The 17,834-nt window shown below is 42.6% G+C and overlaps 3 protein-coding genes across 4 annotated transcripts; 1 reads left to right on the top strand and 2 right to left on the bottom strand.

The window, feature by feature from the left end:
- Positions 1 to 480: 480 nt before the first annotated feature.
- Positions 481 to 13,284, bottom strand: LOC128676090 (WD repeat, SAM and U-box domain-containing protein 1-like). 2 transcript variants are annotated; one of them, XM_053756029.2, is made up of 15 exons: positions 11,563 to 13,284; positions 11,268 to 11,482; positions 10,988 to 11,159; positions 8,540 to 8,649; positions 8,269 to 8,411; positions 7,752 to 7,911; positions 5,699 to 5,877; positions 5,369 to 5,523; positions 5,006 to 5,136; positions 3,991 to 4,161; positions 3,427 to 3,685; positions 1,757 to 1,879; positions 1,474 to 1,586; positions 895 to 1,018; positions 481 to 692 (listed from the first exon to the last, which is right to left on the bottom strand). In XM_053756029.2, the coding sequence occupies exons 1-15, from the start codon at positions 12,098 to 12,100 to the stop codon at positions 583 to 585; spliced, it is 2,703 nt and encodes a 900-aa protein (XP_053612004.1). In that variant the 5' UTR covers positions 12,101 to 13,284; the 3' UTR covers positions 481 to 582. The 2 variants fall into 2 exon arrangements, with proteins under 2 accessions (XP_053612004.1, XP_053612005.1); XM_053756030.2 differs by having other exon boundaries at positions 5,006 to 5,133.
- Positions 12,266 to 15,123, top strand: LOC128676069 (uncharacterized). The gene is made up of 4 exons (XM_053756008.1): positions 12,266 to 12,309; positions 12,613 to 13,081; positions 13,366 to 13,996; positions 14,222 to 15,123. The coding sequence occupies exons 1-4, from the start codon at positions 12,266 to 12,268 to the stop codon at positions 15,121 to 15,123; spliced, it is 2,046 nt and encodes a 681-aa protein (XP_053611983.1).
- Positions 15,113 to 16,298, bottom strand: LOC128676094 (uncharacterized). Its single transcript, XM_053756035.2, has one exon. It carries the CDS (start codon positions 16,234 to 16,236, stop codon positions 15,220 to 15,222), a length of 1,017 nt encoding a protein of 338 aa, XP_053612010.1. The 5' UTR covers positions 16,237 to 16,298; the 3' UTR covers positions 15,113 to 15,219.
- Positions 16,299 to 17,834: the final 1,536 nt, after the last annotated feature.

The following is a 17,834-nucleotide window of genomic DNA, read 5'->3' as shown; positions in this document are numbered from 1 at the left end:
ATTTATTCCAAAAAAAAAGAGTAGTTATTCCAAAATATGTCTTATTCAATTTATTTTAAGACTTTTATCTCATGAATCTTGTCCGTCCTATGGCGTGAGTCTGATGGACTCATATTCCATCTGACTCACGACCGAATGGCAATAAAAAGTAATTTTTGTCAAGTAACTACTTCCAGTAAAGAAAAAAATCGTAAGAAAACCCCTAGATGACTTTACCTATAAAGTCATCTAGAGTGCACTCTATAACTGCGTTTTATAACTTTGCAATAAAAACACTAGATGGCACTGTGTGTATTTTTAATGCCATTTGAATACAAACACGAAGCTGTTACCGCGGGCATTTAAGCGGGCGAAGCCGCGGATAAACAGCTAGTACTACCTATCCAATGTTGATGACGGTAGTGTCATTATCAGGCGAAGTACAACTGGAAACATCAAATTTCCACCAACGTCAGTTTTCAGTAAATAAAACACATTACATCAAAACCAACGTAGTATTTAACACGCTTCTTTAACATCATCAATATAAAGCCACCACGTCACATAAGTCCCGGCGCCGGCGCCGGCGCCGCTCGTCGCTAGCTAATGCCCGCTCTCTGCCAGAAAGCTTCGCAGCTTCTCGCGCAGTGCGTAGTTTGGAGACACGCGTGCGTTGCTCAGTCGCCGACCCGACACCGGAGATATGGCCCCGTCTGAAGGTAATCAATTTTAGCTTAGTATTTTATTAATACCTATAAACTTATAATCCATATCAAAAAGTCGCTTGCCATCGTCGCACTGATTCCAAGTTCCGAGTAAAGGGTATGAAAAATATATTACTCTGATAAATATTACTTTGTAAATATGTGTTTTCTCCCAGAAGAAGCTTAAATATATATAAAATAAATAAGTGACCTGCAGCGAGGAAAAACTCTGCGAGCGCGGCGCGGTCGTAGCTGAGCCCGTCGGCCGCGCGCGCCGGCTCGCGCATGAGCCGGTGCGACAGCGGGCACAGCAGCGCGTGCGGCGCTGACTGCTCCTGCGCATTATAACCGACCCTTTATTTACATATACAATTACTAAAATATGAATATAATATAAGTATCTATATTTGGCCGCAGTTTAGGATATTTTAATGCACAAATGTGTGTAAAATTTGTATGTATGTTATACTTCGAAGATGAAGTACATTAATAGGATATAAGATACAGGACACAGAATATAAGGAAAAATGGTAGAATAAAGCAACTAGTCAGTAGTAAATTATGTTTTCAATACAATGCAGAAAACTACCGCCGTGATCTAATGAACTAGAATCAAAAGTTTAATCGCGTTAATAAAATACTTTTCTAGTTCCTATCGGCAATATACTAGCCAATTAGTTTATTGAGTGGATAGTCAGTTTAAAAGATTCCATGCAAATAAATTATCAATATTATTGACAAATGACAACGTGAACGAGCAATTTTTGTATAAAATGATAGAGATACCGACCAACTCAATAGGTGGCGGTGAGCGACGCAGCCACTTGAGCTCCTCGGCCAAGCGCTCGCGCAGCGCGCTCTCATCCAAGCACACCTCCTCCAGTAATTCCTCATCCTCTTCATCTATTCAACAGTTGAATCATAAATACACCACTTTGGAGGACATAATTGGAGAATACTATATACCGCAGGAAAATTTACGAATGAAATATACTGAAAATTATATTTTTACAGCCCTTGGACCAGTTATTAATGAACTTTGAATAAAGCAGATATATAGCAAAGTAACCGACCAAAGAGAGCGGTCATCAGCACGTCCGGGCGGTCGTCGAGCAGCCGCGCGCCGCACACGCGCCGCGCGCGCGCTCTCCGTTGCAGCCGCCGCTCCGCCTCGTCCGTGCCCGAGCTACAGCAGCCTACAAGTAGTTAAATTATTAAAGAAAGCCCTGAATATCAATACATATAATAAAATTGAAGAAAGGTCAAATTTGTACATTGGATATTTTTTAAAATTCTTTATGGAATATACTTAGTTACTGATATAGATGACGAAAATATAGTTTTGGAAATTTTTGTCTGTCTGTCTATCTGCTGTCTGAACGCGCATCACTCGAAATCTACGGAGCGATTTGCTTCAAATTTGGTACGTAGATACCTCATATACCGGGTTAACATCTTAGATACATTTCATCCCGATAAAAGGTCAGATTCCCGTAGGATAATTAAAAAACGAATTATGAATCAAAAATGCCTCAGAATCCCGGGTTAACATCTTATGGACATTTCATCCCGGAAAATGAGGAGGGTCCTGTAGGAAAATTAGTTACATTTCATCCCGGTAAATGGTCAGGTTCCCGTAGGATAATTGAAAAACTAATTATGATTCAAAAATTCCTCGGAATCCTGGGTTAACATCTTATAGATATTTTATCCCGGAAAAGGAGGAGAGTCCTGTAGGAAAATTAAAATAACAATCCACGGAGCCGGTTTTGTAGAAAGGTGTAAACAGAATATAAACAAATTGTTTTTACCGATTAAAGTCTGATGTAGATATAATGGGCGCAATATGTATCAATAATCAGTATAAAACTCTTCCGTTACTGAGTGACTGAGCGACTGAGCGACTGAGTGACTGAAACTGCTGGGCGGGAAGCTGAAATTTGGCATGTAGGTGAGTGTAGGTGAGCACTAAGAGAGGATTTTTGGAAATTCTACTCCGAAGGGGGTGAAAGGGGTGAAATCTGTAAATGTGAAAATACTACACGTCCGTTGAAGTTAGTGACTTGAAAATTTGGATTTTGCTTGATTACAACAAAGTAATGAATATGTGTTTCATATTTTTCTGAAAATTAACCCTCAACCTCTTCAAAAGGGGGGTGAAAGTTTGTATGGGACTTAATACAATTTTCAAGATAAAAAGCTGAAAAATGGCACACATACTTTTTGTAGCAAATAACAGTAATAGTAAATACAAAAAAAAAATTAATTTACGTTTGTGGTTAATAAAAAACCGGGACGTAAAACGTCATGGAAAATGGGACGGCATGCGTTGCAGAAAGCGGGAGTGGGAGTAGGAGCGGGAAATGGGAAGGAGACACGTAGTGGGAAACGGAACGGGTCACATTGCAAAAAATGGCACAATATGTAGGAAACGGTACGGGATATCTACTTTATATTACATAGCAGGAAGCGGGATTGGACAAGTTTGCGGGACGAGACACGCAGCGGGAAACAAAAAATTGAACTAAAGATGAGAAAAAATGCGAATTTGAATATATGTTTACCAGTCTTACAGAGTACGCGATAAAATTACTGAGATTTTGCTATGAAATTCACGCGGGCGAAGCCGCGGGCAGAAGCTAGTAGGTAATAAATCAGTAGATGATAAGTTACATTATTAAAGATTGTTTTAATTACGTAAGTTTAATTTGTTATGTTACAGGGAAACTGATACTAAAATTACCTGGGATAACGTATTCTTTAAGCCATCGTACGACGCCAGCTTCTCCCCAAAACCTTGGATCGCTGCCTTCATCGTCGTCGCCGCATTCATCGCCGCGCGGTAGCCGCCACAGTGACAGCTCTCCGCCGAGCGTGCCCACGGCCAGCAGCGCGCCGCTCTGCTCTGCGTGCGCGCTCTGCTCGCCCAACAGCGCTACCGCGAGCGCACCCCGAGATTCTGCCTCTGACACCGCACATACGGCTGATAAATTCAGTTCGAACTGGAAAATAAAAATCCTTATTTATAGGTCGTTTTGCAAAGCACATCTGTAATAAAATTATCCGCATTATAATTTTATTTGAAAACTAGCAATACAATGAAAAACAGCAATAAGTTTTATACCTTATATTGTGCTTTGGAACTTTCTTAACATTATACTGAAAATTCCATCAACATCTATTATATATTTGAAATTACAAACAGAGACTTCAATTTTATTTATTTGTGTGTGATGAAAAATTCTCATCATTGACAAGTTAATCTCAAGATATTTTCATTATTAAATTACGTGTTGAGGAGACCGACATGATTTTGTTCCGGTTGTAGGCGCCACACGCGCACCCAGCGGTCGGCGCCGGCGGAGGCGAGAAGCGCGCCGGTCACTGGCGCCGGCGCTGGCTGCCAGCGCACGCTGGTCACTCCGCCGCCGTGCGCCTCCAGCTGGCGCACTAGGCGCACGCTGGCACTAGCCTCGTCCTAACAAACATGGCAATAAACTGGATGCAAGGTTCTGATTTCAAGCTACATAAGTATCAGTCAAAGAATACAGTCTTACGCACTACAACAATGGCATACTAATTATAATGGTAATGTTCAAATTACTTTCTTTCGGCATTACTTCTCAGCAGTGGCCGTCCAGTAGTTTGTAGCTTTTTACAAATTTATGTAATTTAAAATTAGATGTAAAAAAATGCTTGTGAGGTCTATTCCTAAAATATGCTTTAACTTTACACAAAAATAGACTACTTAAAATTAATTAAAATTAGTCAGAACTAAATTGTTACGATAATAATTTAATTCGCCGCGAACTGAGACCTCGCGAACCCAATACTTTTTTACAATATTGTGAATATTTCAAAAACTGCTTAACCAATTATGTTGCCCCATGAACTTAAAAATTCTATTGGAAGATCCTATCATATCATATCATATCTGTCCTATCATATCAGGACATATCTTTTAAATTTCATCAAAGTCGGACCTACGGTTCCATAGTTATCGCGTACATACATACATACACGTACAAAAAAATGTATTTTTGGCCCAAGTAGAATGTTAGACCTCGCTCGCTTCGCTCGCTCGGTCAATCAATGGTGTAACGAGGAGAATATTTATGTTTGCATTTGCAAAGCGTGTGCTTTACCACTTTCTCCAGTAAATAAACTCTATTGTTTTTGTTTTGATTTAAAAACTGGCTCGGCTGTCTTCGTTGAGGTGACGCACGTGTCGCTCACTCTCACTGAACACTCGTCGCAACTATCTTAGTGCTGATTTGTCTTACGAACTGTACCTAGATATAGTTCGTGAAGATAATAATTACCTCATCCAACTCGATGAGCCAGATCTTGATGAGAGCGTCCGCGCCGGCCGTCGCCAGCAGGCACGGGTGCGCCGGCCGCGACACGCCCAGCGTGCTGCCGTCCGCCAGAAAGTCGCAGCTCTGAACTCCTGCTGAAGGAGAGGACGCCATGAGAACTCAACGTAAAAGATGGATAATGACAATTTTTATCAAAGATCAACTTTCCGACAATTAAGACTGATTTTCAATAGTAAAAAACCTAACATGCTATTTCCAATCACCAAATAATCATTTAGTTGAATGATACAAATGCGTAGATACAAACTATTTGAATACATTAGATTTTACCTCGTGCATCAGCAAAAGGTTAAATAATATCCAAACCCATGTCATGCGCGTCAGCGTGGTGGTACAGCAGTGTGGCGCGCGGCGGCGGCGTGAACACGCGCAGCTCGCCGCTGGCTGCGCCCGTCGCCAGCATGCGCCCGCAAGCGCTCCACGCGCAGCACGTCATCGCCGACCCGTCGCCAGAGTATATGCTGGAAACAACTCTTGTCGTATTGTAGAAAACGTTACTCGTTATCAACAAAGTTGTCTATATTTTCAATGGGGCACCACATTTTGCTATAACAAACACATTAAATGTTATATGTCGTAGTTATCAATATGTAAGCTATAATCATGGCTATTCAAGAAAAAGTATTCAATACTGACTATGTAGGATCTGGATCCGAGTCTGCAAGGCACCAGAGGGGAGCGACACCATCATCGGCAGCCAGCAGTAGCAGCGATGGACGATGCGGCGACACCCTTGCGTCCCGCACCCCGCCCCCACCCTCGCCCTCCACTGAACCACGGACACCAGCGCACAGTGACCGGAGTTGACATCCCATCTATAGTTTAAAAATACAAACATTTTTCGATTTTCATTCCTAGCAACACACCACACAGGCTGTTATAAATATCAAAATATAGGTTACAAGCCTTTGTGGTGTTTATAAATGTTATCTATGGATTAAATTTAAAATAAATTACTGTGACTTTAGCCTACTGTTACAAAGTATTTTATTTTAGGTTATGGGCCCAGGACCGTGTTTTAGTCTTTTTATTGTTAGAATGATCATGCGATGAACAATAAAAGTCTGCGAGTTTGTTGTAAACAGTGATAAAGACTTATTGTCGTTGTAGAGAGTGACTTTAAAAACTGTTGGTTGATTGTCGTGTAGTTGCATCATGGCGTCTAGCTCGAATTACTTAGTAAGTGTGCCAAAATTAAAAGGACGCGAGAACTATAGTGAGTGGAGTTTCGTCGCACAGAATTTCCTGGTATTAGAAGGAATGGTTGGATATATAAAACCAGAGCCTAATAAATCACCATCAGCTGCAGATGATGTAAAAACAAAAGCCAAGCTGGTTTTGACGATCGACCCGGCTTTTTACGTTATATACCAGATGAGGAATTATGTGGAAGAAGGACATGGATTTATGTGTACGAAAGAAAAATATAAATCTTTAAAGGATGAATTGACATTGGAAGAAGCACTGGAAGGACCTGAGAAAGAACATTGGGAGCAGGCTGTTAAAGATGAATTAAAAAGCTTTGAAGACAACAATGCATGGGAGTGTGTTAATGTGCCTGCAAATGGAAATGTTGTAAAGTGTAAGTGGGTACTTAAAAAAAAGTGTGACTCCAGTGGTAATATTCTTTTAGAGCTAGGTTAGTAGCTAAGGGATGTTCCCAAAAGTATGGCATAGACTATAATGAAACTTTTTCTCCAGTTGTACGTCATACAACACTTAGGTTATTATTTGCTTTATCAGTGCAATTGGATCTAGAAATAACTCACCTTGATTTAAAAACAGCTTTCTTGAATGGTCTTTCTGAGACTGTATACATGCAACAACCTTTATGTCATGCCAATGCTAATAAAAGTAAGGTTCTTAAATTAAACATGGCTATGTATGGACTTAAGAAAGCGTCCCGAGCTTGGCATAAAAAAGTTAATGATTGTATGATAGCCGATGGTTATGCTGAGTCTGGTATAGAACCATGTTTGTATGTTAAAATTGTTGTAGAAAGTAAAAGTTTTGTAACATTGTATGTCGATGTTTTTTTTTCGAATAATGAAATAGAAACTAAGCATCTAAAAGATATGTTAAGTAAGAATTTTGAAATAAAAGATTTAGGCTTTGTAAAGGAATGTCTTGGCATGTCAGTTTCTTTTGATAAACTTAATTCAACTGTTACATTGAGCCAAGAAAAATATATTAATACATTATTATCTAAGTTAAGTATGACAGATTGTAAAACTGTTGATACTCCAATGGAGCCTAATTTAAAAAGTATTAAAGCGATTAATTGTCGTAGTCAATATCCATTTCGGCAGCTTGTTGGGAGGCTGATGTATGTGGTTGTGCTTACTCGACCTGACATAGCTTATTCTGTGTCATATCTGAGTCAATTTAATAACTGTAATACCAAAGAGCAGTGGCAGTATGCTAAAAGGGTATTAAGATATTTAAAGAAAACAAAATGTTTCGGTTTTAAATACAGCAAAGGTAAAAATATTAATATTGAAGGTTATGTAGATGCCGATCGGGGCAGTGATGTAAATGGCAGAAGGTCATATACAGGATTTTGTTATACTTTATCAGGTTGTGTGATATCTTGAAGTTGTAGTAAACAAAAATGTATTGCCCTTTCGAGTACAGAAGCCGAGTATATTTCAATTTGGTATCAAAAAACTCAAAAAGTTAGAGACAGTACCTGAACATCCCAGAGCTTGGCCGTGCCGTCGAGCGAGGCGGAGAGCAGCAGTGCGCCCGCCGCCCCGACGCTCACCGCCAGCGCGGGATACTCGTGCGCGTCCAGACAGTGGACCACGCTAAGCCCGTCCGACCAGCGGAACACCTTCACTGTGCCGTCGCTGGAAATCAGACACATTTCATTGTTCAACAGCTGTAATAATAAATCTTTGAAATAAATCTATTTCTATTTACTATATTCATCTGAATAAGAAAAAAAAATGCGAAAAAAAAATCAAAAACATGCTGTAAAAAAACCAAGTCGCAGCTCAGTTTTTCTAACCTTAAAAGTCCATGTAATACCAAGTCGGTTAATTTGTTTAGTCCCTACTTAAGGGACCTTCTGTCTTAAGTTATTACGTAAGTTATTATCATATCAATATTAAAAATCTTTAATACCACCAACCTCAAGCATTCTATTAAACACCGATAGTTTTTATTCATCCATGGCATCCGTAGCATTCAATCTGTGTGAGTACCTGGACGCAGTGACCACGAGCGGGCCGTGAGTGGCGACGCAGTTGATAGCGCCAACGTGCGCGTCCTCGCACCACACGCGCTGCGCGCCGCTCTCAAACTCCGCGGTGTCACCCGCCGACTCCTCCTCCACCGGACCAATTCCCTATAATTATTAATAGAAGGAATTTTTCCTTTTTTATAAATTATCGTCTTCACGGCAAACCATGAATCAAAATGATACATATGGTTAACATTAAAATTTGTCAATATAAACTCGTGGAACGTATATACCTCAAGGTCGCCGAGTCCGAAGTGCTCGAGCGCATTGCAAGGCGGCTGCAGCTCGTCGGCCAGAGTCAGCGGCCGCAGCGCGAACATCCGCACCGACTTGTCGTTTGAACCTTAACATAAATGATAAATCTTATTACTCAGTAAATTATAGTATATATAAGTATTAATCTTCAATCCGAAGCAAATCGCCCTAGTTTGAAGTCAGTTTATCTATATCCATACTTCCATACTAATATTATAAATAGAAAAGATTTGTATTTGTTTTTTGTTTCTAATGAATCAACTTAAATACTACTAGGCCGATTTTGATGAAATTTACACTTTTTATTATAGTTTTACCCGAGCGAAACCGGGGCGGGCCGCTAGTATTTGATATATACATGACGAAGTGACAGAGGAACGGAGGGAATAAGGATCGTTAAGTAACCCTAAAAACGATAGGCAATGAGCCCGCAGGTTAAATCACAAACAATAATAACATGGCCGACTCAGTGGGCTTCTTACTTTCTGTTTAGCTAACTGTCAGGATGAGGGTATTTCTCTAAAATAATGCACACAGTTTCCAATGAACAGGCAATAGAACTCTTATCTCAAGTTACACCTCAAAATACAAATGGATTACGAGGATAGTCGCGGATTATCATCATCCATTACTAACTCACAAATACTACATAGACAAAACCCTACCTACCACGGCAAGGATCCGTGCCCCGCCCCGCACGGGTCTGTTCGTGACAGCCAGTTACGTCTACTGATCCACGACCCACCGTGCTAACTAACCAATCACAATTAAACACCAACGAACACCACACACGTGTTCTCTCACTGACCTTAAAGCCACCTCGCGTATCATCACATAGAATCCATAACAAAGTATTATCTCACTAGCCTCACAGCCACTTCACCATTATCTCAAAGCAATAACTATCGTCTCCACTATCTGTGTGCACACACTAACTATACAATTAACTAACTCAAAGATACACGACACAACCACTCTCGGCGCACGACAGCGCCAGTGCAAAGTCAATCTCAAGAAGACAACGCCCATCGAACAAGATTTGAATCCCACTCTTGTCCAATGAATGAAACGGTTCAATCATTCATTTCATTCCTTCGCTAACTGAACTACACAATTGAATATATACATTCTACCAAAGACAAACTGTCACATCTGCCGTGTCAAACCAATCTCATGTATCTCGCGAAACCTAGTTTTGAGTAATCGCCGTTCAAAGTTTTAAACAGATTTTTGTCATTATAGAAAAAGTATTAAGATATTATTTCTATAATTTTTCATAAGTGCACATGTATAAAGCTTAAAAACATCGGGAAGGTTTTAGAATACAGAAATATTAATTATTCTTTGAGTTATTAACGATAACTGAGTTAGGCGTGACAAGATTTCCATACAACTCTTGTTTTACGCGCGTTGTATTTTAAGATATATCAGTTTGCCAAAACTGGTCTAATTAGGTATGTATATTTTGCTAATCTCAGTTAAGTGTAAGTTACCAGATATAGGCGTGTCAGACAGTGCTCGTTTCTGGCACCACTTCTCTTCAAGTTAGACCAAATAAGTAATCATGCGCAAACAAACAGACAGACACACAGAGAAAATTACAGTTTTAGTCCTACAAAGTTAGTCTTTCGAACTAGTTAGAATTTTTCTTTAAAATAAAAAGAGTGGTTATTAATAATCACTTTAATAAACCAAAATATTATTTTTTTAGCAGAAGAACAACAAAAGTGTAATAAGTAATTAAAAACACTTTATATCTAGTTGAATTGGAATAAATCAAAAATGAAATCTTTTTCTAAATTATCGATCTACCTACTTAACTATATTAGGTATAGGATTTGCATAAGTCTAAAAAAAAATATAAGGTAAAATCATTGTTACATAAGTTTGGGTGACAGTCTCGTATATCGATTTAAATAGAAACAAATGAAAAAAATACTTTTCTATAGGTTTACGAGGTCATTTAATTACGATTCAGAGTTATAACACGTAACTCATGTAACTCAAGTTAACTGACCTACGCCTGACACGGCAGACATGTCAGTGTTACCATATCGTCTTTTTAATTAAATCAGTTAAACTACAAACCAGATGGCGCTAGTAGTTATTTTTAATCTAACGCTGCGACATACATATATACTTTTATTATAAAGAGGTAAGCGTTTGTGAGTTAGTGACTTTGTGAGTTTGTATGTTTAAGGCGAGTAATCTCCGAAACTACCGAACCGATTTCAAAAATTCTTTCACCATTAGAAAGATTAGTACATTATCCAAGATTGCTATAGGCTACATTTTATCTAAAAATTCCCAGGGGAGCGAAGCCCCGGGCAACATCTAGTAATCAATATTAATTATTTGGCAATATATAATTAGGTATTTGGCAATATTTTAATTTTAATAATTTAAATTAAGCTCAAATACTATACCGGTAATGATGTAACGCAGATGTTGGTCGATGGAGACGCAAGTGAGATAGCGTGGATGCGCGTGCAGGACGTGCAGGCAGACGGCAGTGGACGGCAGCCAGAGCCGCGCCGTGCGGTCCAGTGATGCTGACGCCAGCAGCAGCCCTTCTCGCGCCCAGCGCAGAGCCGTCACCTGGGAGAATCCTATTTTAATTTGTTCGTTGTGAAAACTGAATCGCGTCAACCAAAACTCCATTATGCTTGATACATGCTTCAGTTACAAGGAAGATAGAACACTTACTGCAGCGGCATGTCCAGCAAGCGAGCACCGCTCCTGGAGTCCCTGGCCCGAATCTGCGGCGCACCACACCCGCACGAGCGCGTCGTGACCCCCCGTCGCCACCTCACCCCCCACCTCCGCCGCGTCCGCACACAGCACACCTAGATCGTGCGCACTGTCGATCCACGTCAATGGACTTGGGGAACACTCGTTTTCTAAACCGCTGTTACAGACATCTGTTAACATTTTAATTTAATATAAAACCTCAATTCTATCGGCCAAATGTACAAAGTAAAATCGATAAAAATATAATTACCGTTTAAATTAAAAACTTTTAGCACGCCCTCGGTGCAGGCAGTCAAGAGAAGCGCATTCCGAGCAATGACCGCGACCGCCTGCAGGGAGCCCTCGTGCGCGACGTGTCTCGCGAGCAGCGCCGCGCGCGGCACGTTCCACACGCACAGCGCGCCGTCGTCGTGTCCGACCAGCAGCCGGCCGCCGCCCGCCCAGCACGCGGCCCGAGCCGCCGCCGCCGCCGGCGCCGCCAGCACGCGGCGCGCCGCTAGCGAGCGCCCGCACCACACGCGCGCCGCGCCGTCCACACCGCCCGAGCACAGCAGCGCGCCGAGCGGCGACCAGCGCCCGCACGTTACGCCGTAGCGGTGCGCGTCACGGACCGCAGCCACTTCCTCCCAGCCCTGGCCCGCCGCCCACCGCCACAACCGCAGCGTGCGGTCCCCGCTCCCGGTCACCAGCCGGGCCCCGGTCACGTCTACGTCCGCACACGTCACCTCGCTGCGATGCGCTCGTAGAGTCTGCAGCAACACCGGCTCTCCTAAACCGATATCCTCCATCGCTCACGACTATATTGTCATATTATTTTATATCGAACTTTAGATTCGTGTTCTCGCCCAGGAAGTCGAACAAAAAATCATTCAATTCTCCATTAAATCTAAAGCTATCGGACTCCCATCGCCGACCTTCGATACGACACTAAAATCAATCACCATGAACGTAAGATGGTGGTCTCTACACACGCAACGAGGTTCCTGAATATTAATGTGTAAACACATTAGTTATGTGCTGTAAACAACTGGTGCCACACGAATGGCACCCGTCGCCTGGTGACATGTGGAGGCGCCTCAGGCCGCGCCTCCCCACTGACGTGGCGCCGCGCCATCAGACATCACATATCGATTAGCAACTTGAAACACTAGTGACACATCAATTATGTATTATTATCAATGAAACGCAGTATTCAATTGCCTTGAGCGCACCTGTTAGTAACGAATACATTGGTGAAAGTTTTAATGAAATCGACTCAGTACTTTCGAAAATAAACGTGTACTATACTATTCGTGTCAAGAATACCGCCGTTTTGGCGAGCCCAACCTAAGCTGTGGTTCGCACAATTTGAAGCCGTGGTATCTTCATACAAGACCAGTGAAGATCAAAAATATAATCTCGCTGTCGCCGTGTTAGAGAGAACAGACATCGAACAAGTGAGCGATATCATCTGCAATCCACCATCCACTGGAAAATATCTAGCGCTGAAGAAGAGACTATTGTCGGTGTACGAAGAATCCGAATCCAAGCAATTCCAAAAGCTGCTAGGAGGATTAGAGCTGGGAGAACAGAAACCTTCTCAACTTCTTCGTGTAATGCGAGATTTATCCGGAACAAAAGTCGCCGATGACGCCCTGAAAGTTCTGTGGATGGGACATTTGCCGTCGCAAGTACGAGCCGTGCTATCTGTCAGCACAGAATCCTCGCTCGACACCATGGCTACGATGGCAGACAAGATGATGGAGCACACAGAACAAGCGGTAGCAGAAGTCCGTGAAGATTCAACCCCTAGAAGCAGCAGCGAAACGCAAAACAACTTGCAATTTCAAGTCTTAAGCAAACAAATAGAAAAGCTTACACTTGAGATTGCCGCTCTCAAAGAAGGTCGGTCCAGATTTCGTGGTCGTCAACCCTTTAGAAACCCACGCCAGAACAGATCATCAACCAGATCGAAGTCGAGAAACGGAAGAAAACCAGGTGACCTAGAATGGGAATGCTCGTATCACTATCGCTTCGGTGATAAGGCCAGAAAATGCCAGTCACCCTGCGCTAGGCGACGGTCGGAAAACTAGAAGTAACATCGACGGTGGCGGGCGTTGGTGTTACTAAAGGGAGTAACCGCCTCTGCATCAGGGAGCTGAACACGAAAGAGCGTTTTCTCGTAGACACCGGCGCAGACATATCTGTATTAGCAGCGAAAAACAGAAACCAAACTCCGAGCAACACCTACAAGTTGTACGCAGCGAACAATACGCCGATACGAACCTACGGAGAGAAAACTATAAATCTCAACATAGGCCTTCGTCGCACATACAAATGGACATTCATCGTTGCAGACGTACAGACATCCATACTGGGCGCAGATTTCTTACGAAGTCACAAGTTACTCGTCGATCTACATCAAAAGAAACTCATAGACAGCGTCACTGATTTGAAGATAGAAGTCATAGAAACAACAAGCAATCAGCCCACAGTATACATCATAGACCAAAATCACATATATCAAGATATCTTTAAAAAATATCCCGAAGTACTACGCCCGATGTCATTGAAGGAACCAGCAAAACACAGCGTCACACATCACATCGAAACCGCCGGCCCCCCACTCTTCGCCCGGCCTCGACCCCTCCCACCCGACAAGTACAAAGCGGCCAAGATTGAATTTGAGAAAATGATGGAGATGGGTATTTGCCAACCATCCAAAAGTCCATGGGCGAGTCCATTACACGTCGTCACAAAGAAAAATGGCTCACTTCGTGTGTGTGGAGACTACAGAAGACTTAACGCCGTGACTGTACCCGATCGCTACCCCATACCGAGAATTCAAGACTTCACATACAGATTGCACAATAAGAAAATATTTACGAAATTAGATTTAAAAATGGCATATTAATGGATCCCAATTCGAGACGAAGATAAAGCAAAGACAGCCATCATTACACCGTTCGGACTCTTCGAATTCAACTGCATGACGTTTGGCCTACGAAACTCTAGCCAAACATTCCAAAGATTTATGCACGAGGTACTACGAGGCTTGGATGACATCGTCTACTCATTCATCGACGATTTATTAGTATTTTCAAATAATCCGGGTGACCACAGAAGGCACGTAGAACTTGTCCTGGAACGCCTAAGCAAATATGGAGTATCGTTAAACATCGAGAAATGTGAATTCGGAAGAAACAAGATTGAATTCCTCGGTTATCAAGTCTCAGTGGAGGGGATAACACCGACCGAAGAGCGCACTCACGCCATCTCTAACTATCCGAAACCAAACACGGTGCAAGATTTTAGAAGATTTCTTGGCATGGTCAACTTCTATCGTGACTGCCTACCTCATCAAGCCGAACATCAACACGAATTAAACAAATACTTACATAACGCCAAGAAAAACGACAAGACACCGATAGTATGGACAACTGAAGCCGAAACAGCTTTCGATATATGCCGACAAAGCGTTCTCGAAGCTACTACGTTATCACATCCAGTACCCGGTGCACCGTTATCTTTGTTGACCGACGCGTCTGACTGCAGTTTAGGCGCAGTGCTACAGCAAAAAGAAAATGAAGTATGGAAACCACTCGCATTTTTCTCGAAGTCAATGAGCGAGACGCAACGGCGATACAGCGTGTACGATCGCGAATTACTAGCTATGTACACCGCTGTCAAACACCTACGACGTCTTATAGAGGGGAGCGAAGTGACCATTTACACCGATCACAAACCTCTAGTAAACGCCTTAACAAGACCGCCGAGCAACAGTGACACACCGAGAAGAGAGAGACAACTACATTATATAATAATAATATAATCATCTTTATTTCAGACCATCAAAACAGTCCATAAATATTAGTAACAATTTATACTTACTTGCTATGTTAGTAATAAATACAAAATAAACAAATTTTTATTTTGCCACAATTTGGCGTCCTGTGATGCACAGTTTTACCCATGACATCAGCAAGGGCGAGTCATACCGGTTGGAAATGGTTTTCAGGATGGTGTTTGTACTGCTGCGAACTCTCTTGAGCATAGAGGCAGCTCTTTTTCTCATGATTGCAAAGAAATCATCAGTATGCGCCTGAGCAAACATATCTGATGCACTACACCTGCGAGACAGCCCAAACATCATCCTAAAGCCATTATTGTATTGGACTCGCAGGTCGCTAATGGCCCGCTGCGTATAGTTAGCCCATAGGCTGCACGTGTAAAACACCTGACAGTAAGCTTTAAACAATGACGCTTTAACCTGCTGGCTACATCGTGCAAACCTACGTGCCAACATATTACACCGGACCGCCAGCGCCCTGCGCTCCCTTTCAATGTCGGCTTGATCCCTAAGACGGTCGTCGACAATATGCCCTAAGTACTTAAACGAGTACACCCGTTTTAGGCATTGTCCGTTCAACTTGATATCAGGCACAGAGACTGGGCACCTACCGCCGGCCGCCTTAAAGACCATAAACTCGCTTTTATTAATATTATATAGCAAACCGTGCTGCCGTGCATATTGCTCACATAAACCAAGCAGTTCCCGTAGCGCCCTGACAGTTGGACTAAGCAAAACCATATCATCAGCATAGCTGATATTGTTAATACTGATATCATCAATTCTGCAACCGATATGTCTGTTGCTGAGTCCAACTATCAGGTCATTAATATAGAGGTTGAACAACTTGGGTGAGGTGATTCCCCCCTGCCTGACCCCACAATTCAGACCATAGGACACAGATAGCTGGTTGGCCCATCTGACATTGTTAGATTGGTTCTGGTTAGCCGTCACTATTTCACCATCCGAAAAACTGTCACTGCAAATCCGAATAAGCGAGTCTTCATCCATCACGTCAGCTTTGTTCTGGATAAATGCTAATAGTTCATTAATAACTATATTACATTTCGTACATTTCACAATATTAGCCGCCATTTTCGCAAAATACGCACGCACACAACAAACGTCTCCGCTCCGCAGACGCGCGCGTGCGACTGATTATATCAGCCAGTTTTGTTCAAGAATCAAGTTCATACAAGGAGAAAAAAATCTAGCAGCCGATGCCATGTCACGCATAGAAGAAATAGATCTACTCACATGCATAGATTACGAAAAATTATCACAAGAACAGAAAAGAGATATCACCCTACAAGATTTGAAAAATCATCCGAAATTAACTTTTGCCGACACAATTCTGGCAGGCGTCACTCAACCTATCACGTACGAGACATCGACAGGGAAAAATCGACTGTATCTACCACAAGCTTTTCGTTATGCCGCTTTCAAAGCGCAACATGAATTAAGCCATCCAGGAATACGCACGACGAGAAGAATAATGACTTCAAAATATTTTTGGCCGTCTATAAACAAGGACGTCGGAACATGGGCCAAATCCTGCATTGGTTGTCAGCGTGCGAAGATTCATAGACATGTCGTCAGTAGTCCCTTAGGCGAGTTTTCACCGGCAAGAAGATTTGAACATGTACATACAGACATCGTTGGACCTCTACCGATCTCGCAGGGATACCGCTACCTCGTCACAATCATCGATCGCAACACGAACTGGATGGAAGCGGTACCGGTCAAAGAAATCACCGCCGAGATTGTTGCTCAAGCAGTCTATGAAGGATGGATATCGAGATTTGGATGTCCTTTACGAATCACCACGGACCAAGGACGGCAATTCGAGTCATCATTGTTCAATGCACTAATGAAGAAATGTGGCATAAGGCGCATAAGAACTACAGCCTATCATCCTCAAGCCAACGGAAAAGTGGAAAGATTCCATCGCACATTGAAGGCGGCATTGATGGCAAGAGAGGCCAGTACAGGAAGACAAGACAACTACGCACTGCACTACGTGACGACAACACTAGTCCTGCACTGATGACGTATGGTTCTTCGCTACGAGTCCCGTTCGATTTCTTTGTACCTACAAGGTCAAAGAATGAAGACGCCGAATTCATCCGCCAGTTCACAGAAACAATGTCAACTCTATCACCTGTACAGAGAATAATCGCATCGAGTAAGAACCTCTTCGTATATAAGGAATTATCAACATGCAGTCATGTATTCGTCCGCAATGACACTGTGAGAAGCCCCTTGATAGCGCCATATGACGGTCCATACAGAGTGATAGAGCGAAACAACAAATATTTCAAGATTGAATTGCCACTTCGAGCATCCAATATATCCATAGATCGACTCAAACCGGCACACATAATCAAGCAAGATGACGACGTAGCGGCAAACGCGCAACCGAGCCATCCCCACTCCTCGAAACCCGCACCAGCAACGAGTACATCTCAGCGCGCACTATCTGCTCACACGCCGAGTGCGCCGCAACCACGTATTGTCAAGCCGGGAAAACAGGAAACAACAACTATGCCGAAGATATCAAGACATGGAAGAGTAATCAAACCTTGTGTACGCTTCGCTTGAAGGGGGATAATGTGGAGCCCACAAACAGTTTGAGTAGAAACAACGCGACGCGACGCGCGCTCCGTTCAGCGCGCTCCCCACCACCGCGCGAG

This window comes from Plodia interpunctella, chromosome 15 (assembly GCF_027563975.2).
Source record: "Plodia interpunctella isolate USDA-ARS_2022_Savannah chromosome 15, ilPloInte3.2, whole genome shotgun sequence".
NCBI lineage: Eukaryota > Metazoa > Arthropoda > Insecta > Lepidoptera > Pyralidae > Plodia > Plodia interpunctella.
Note: the sequence above shows the minus strand (reverse complement) of the source record. Positions and strands in the feature narration are given on the sequence as shown.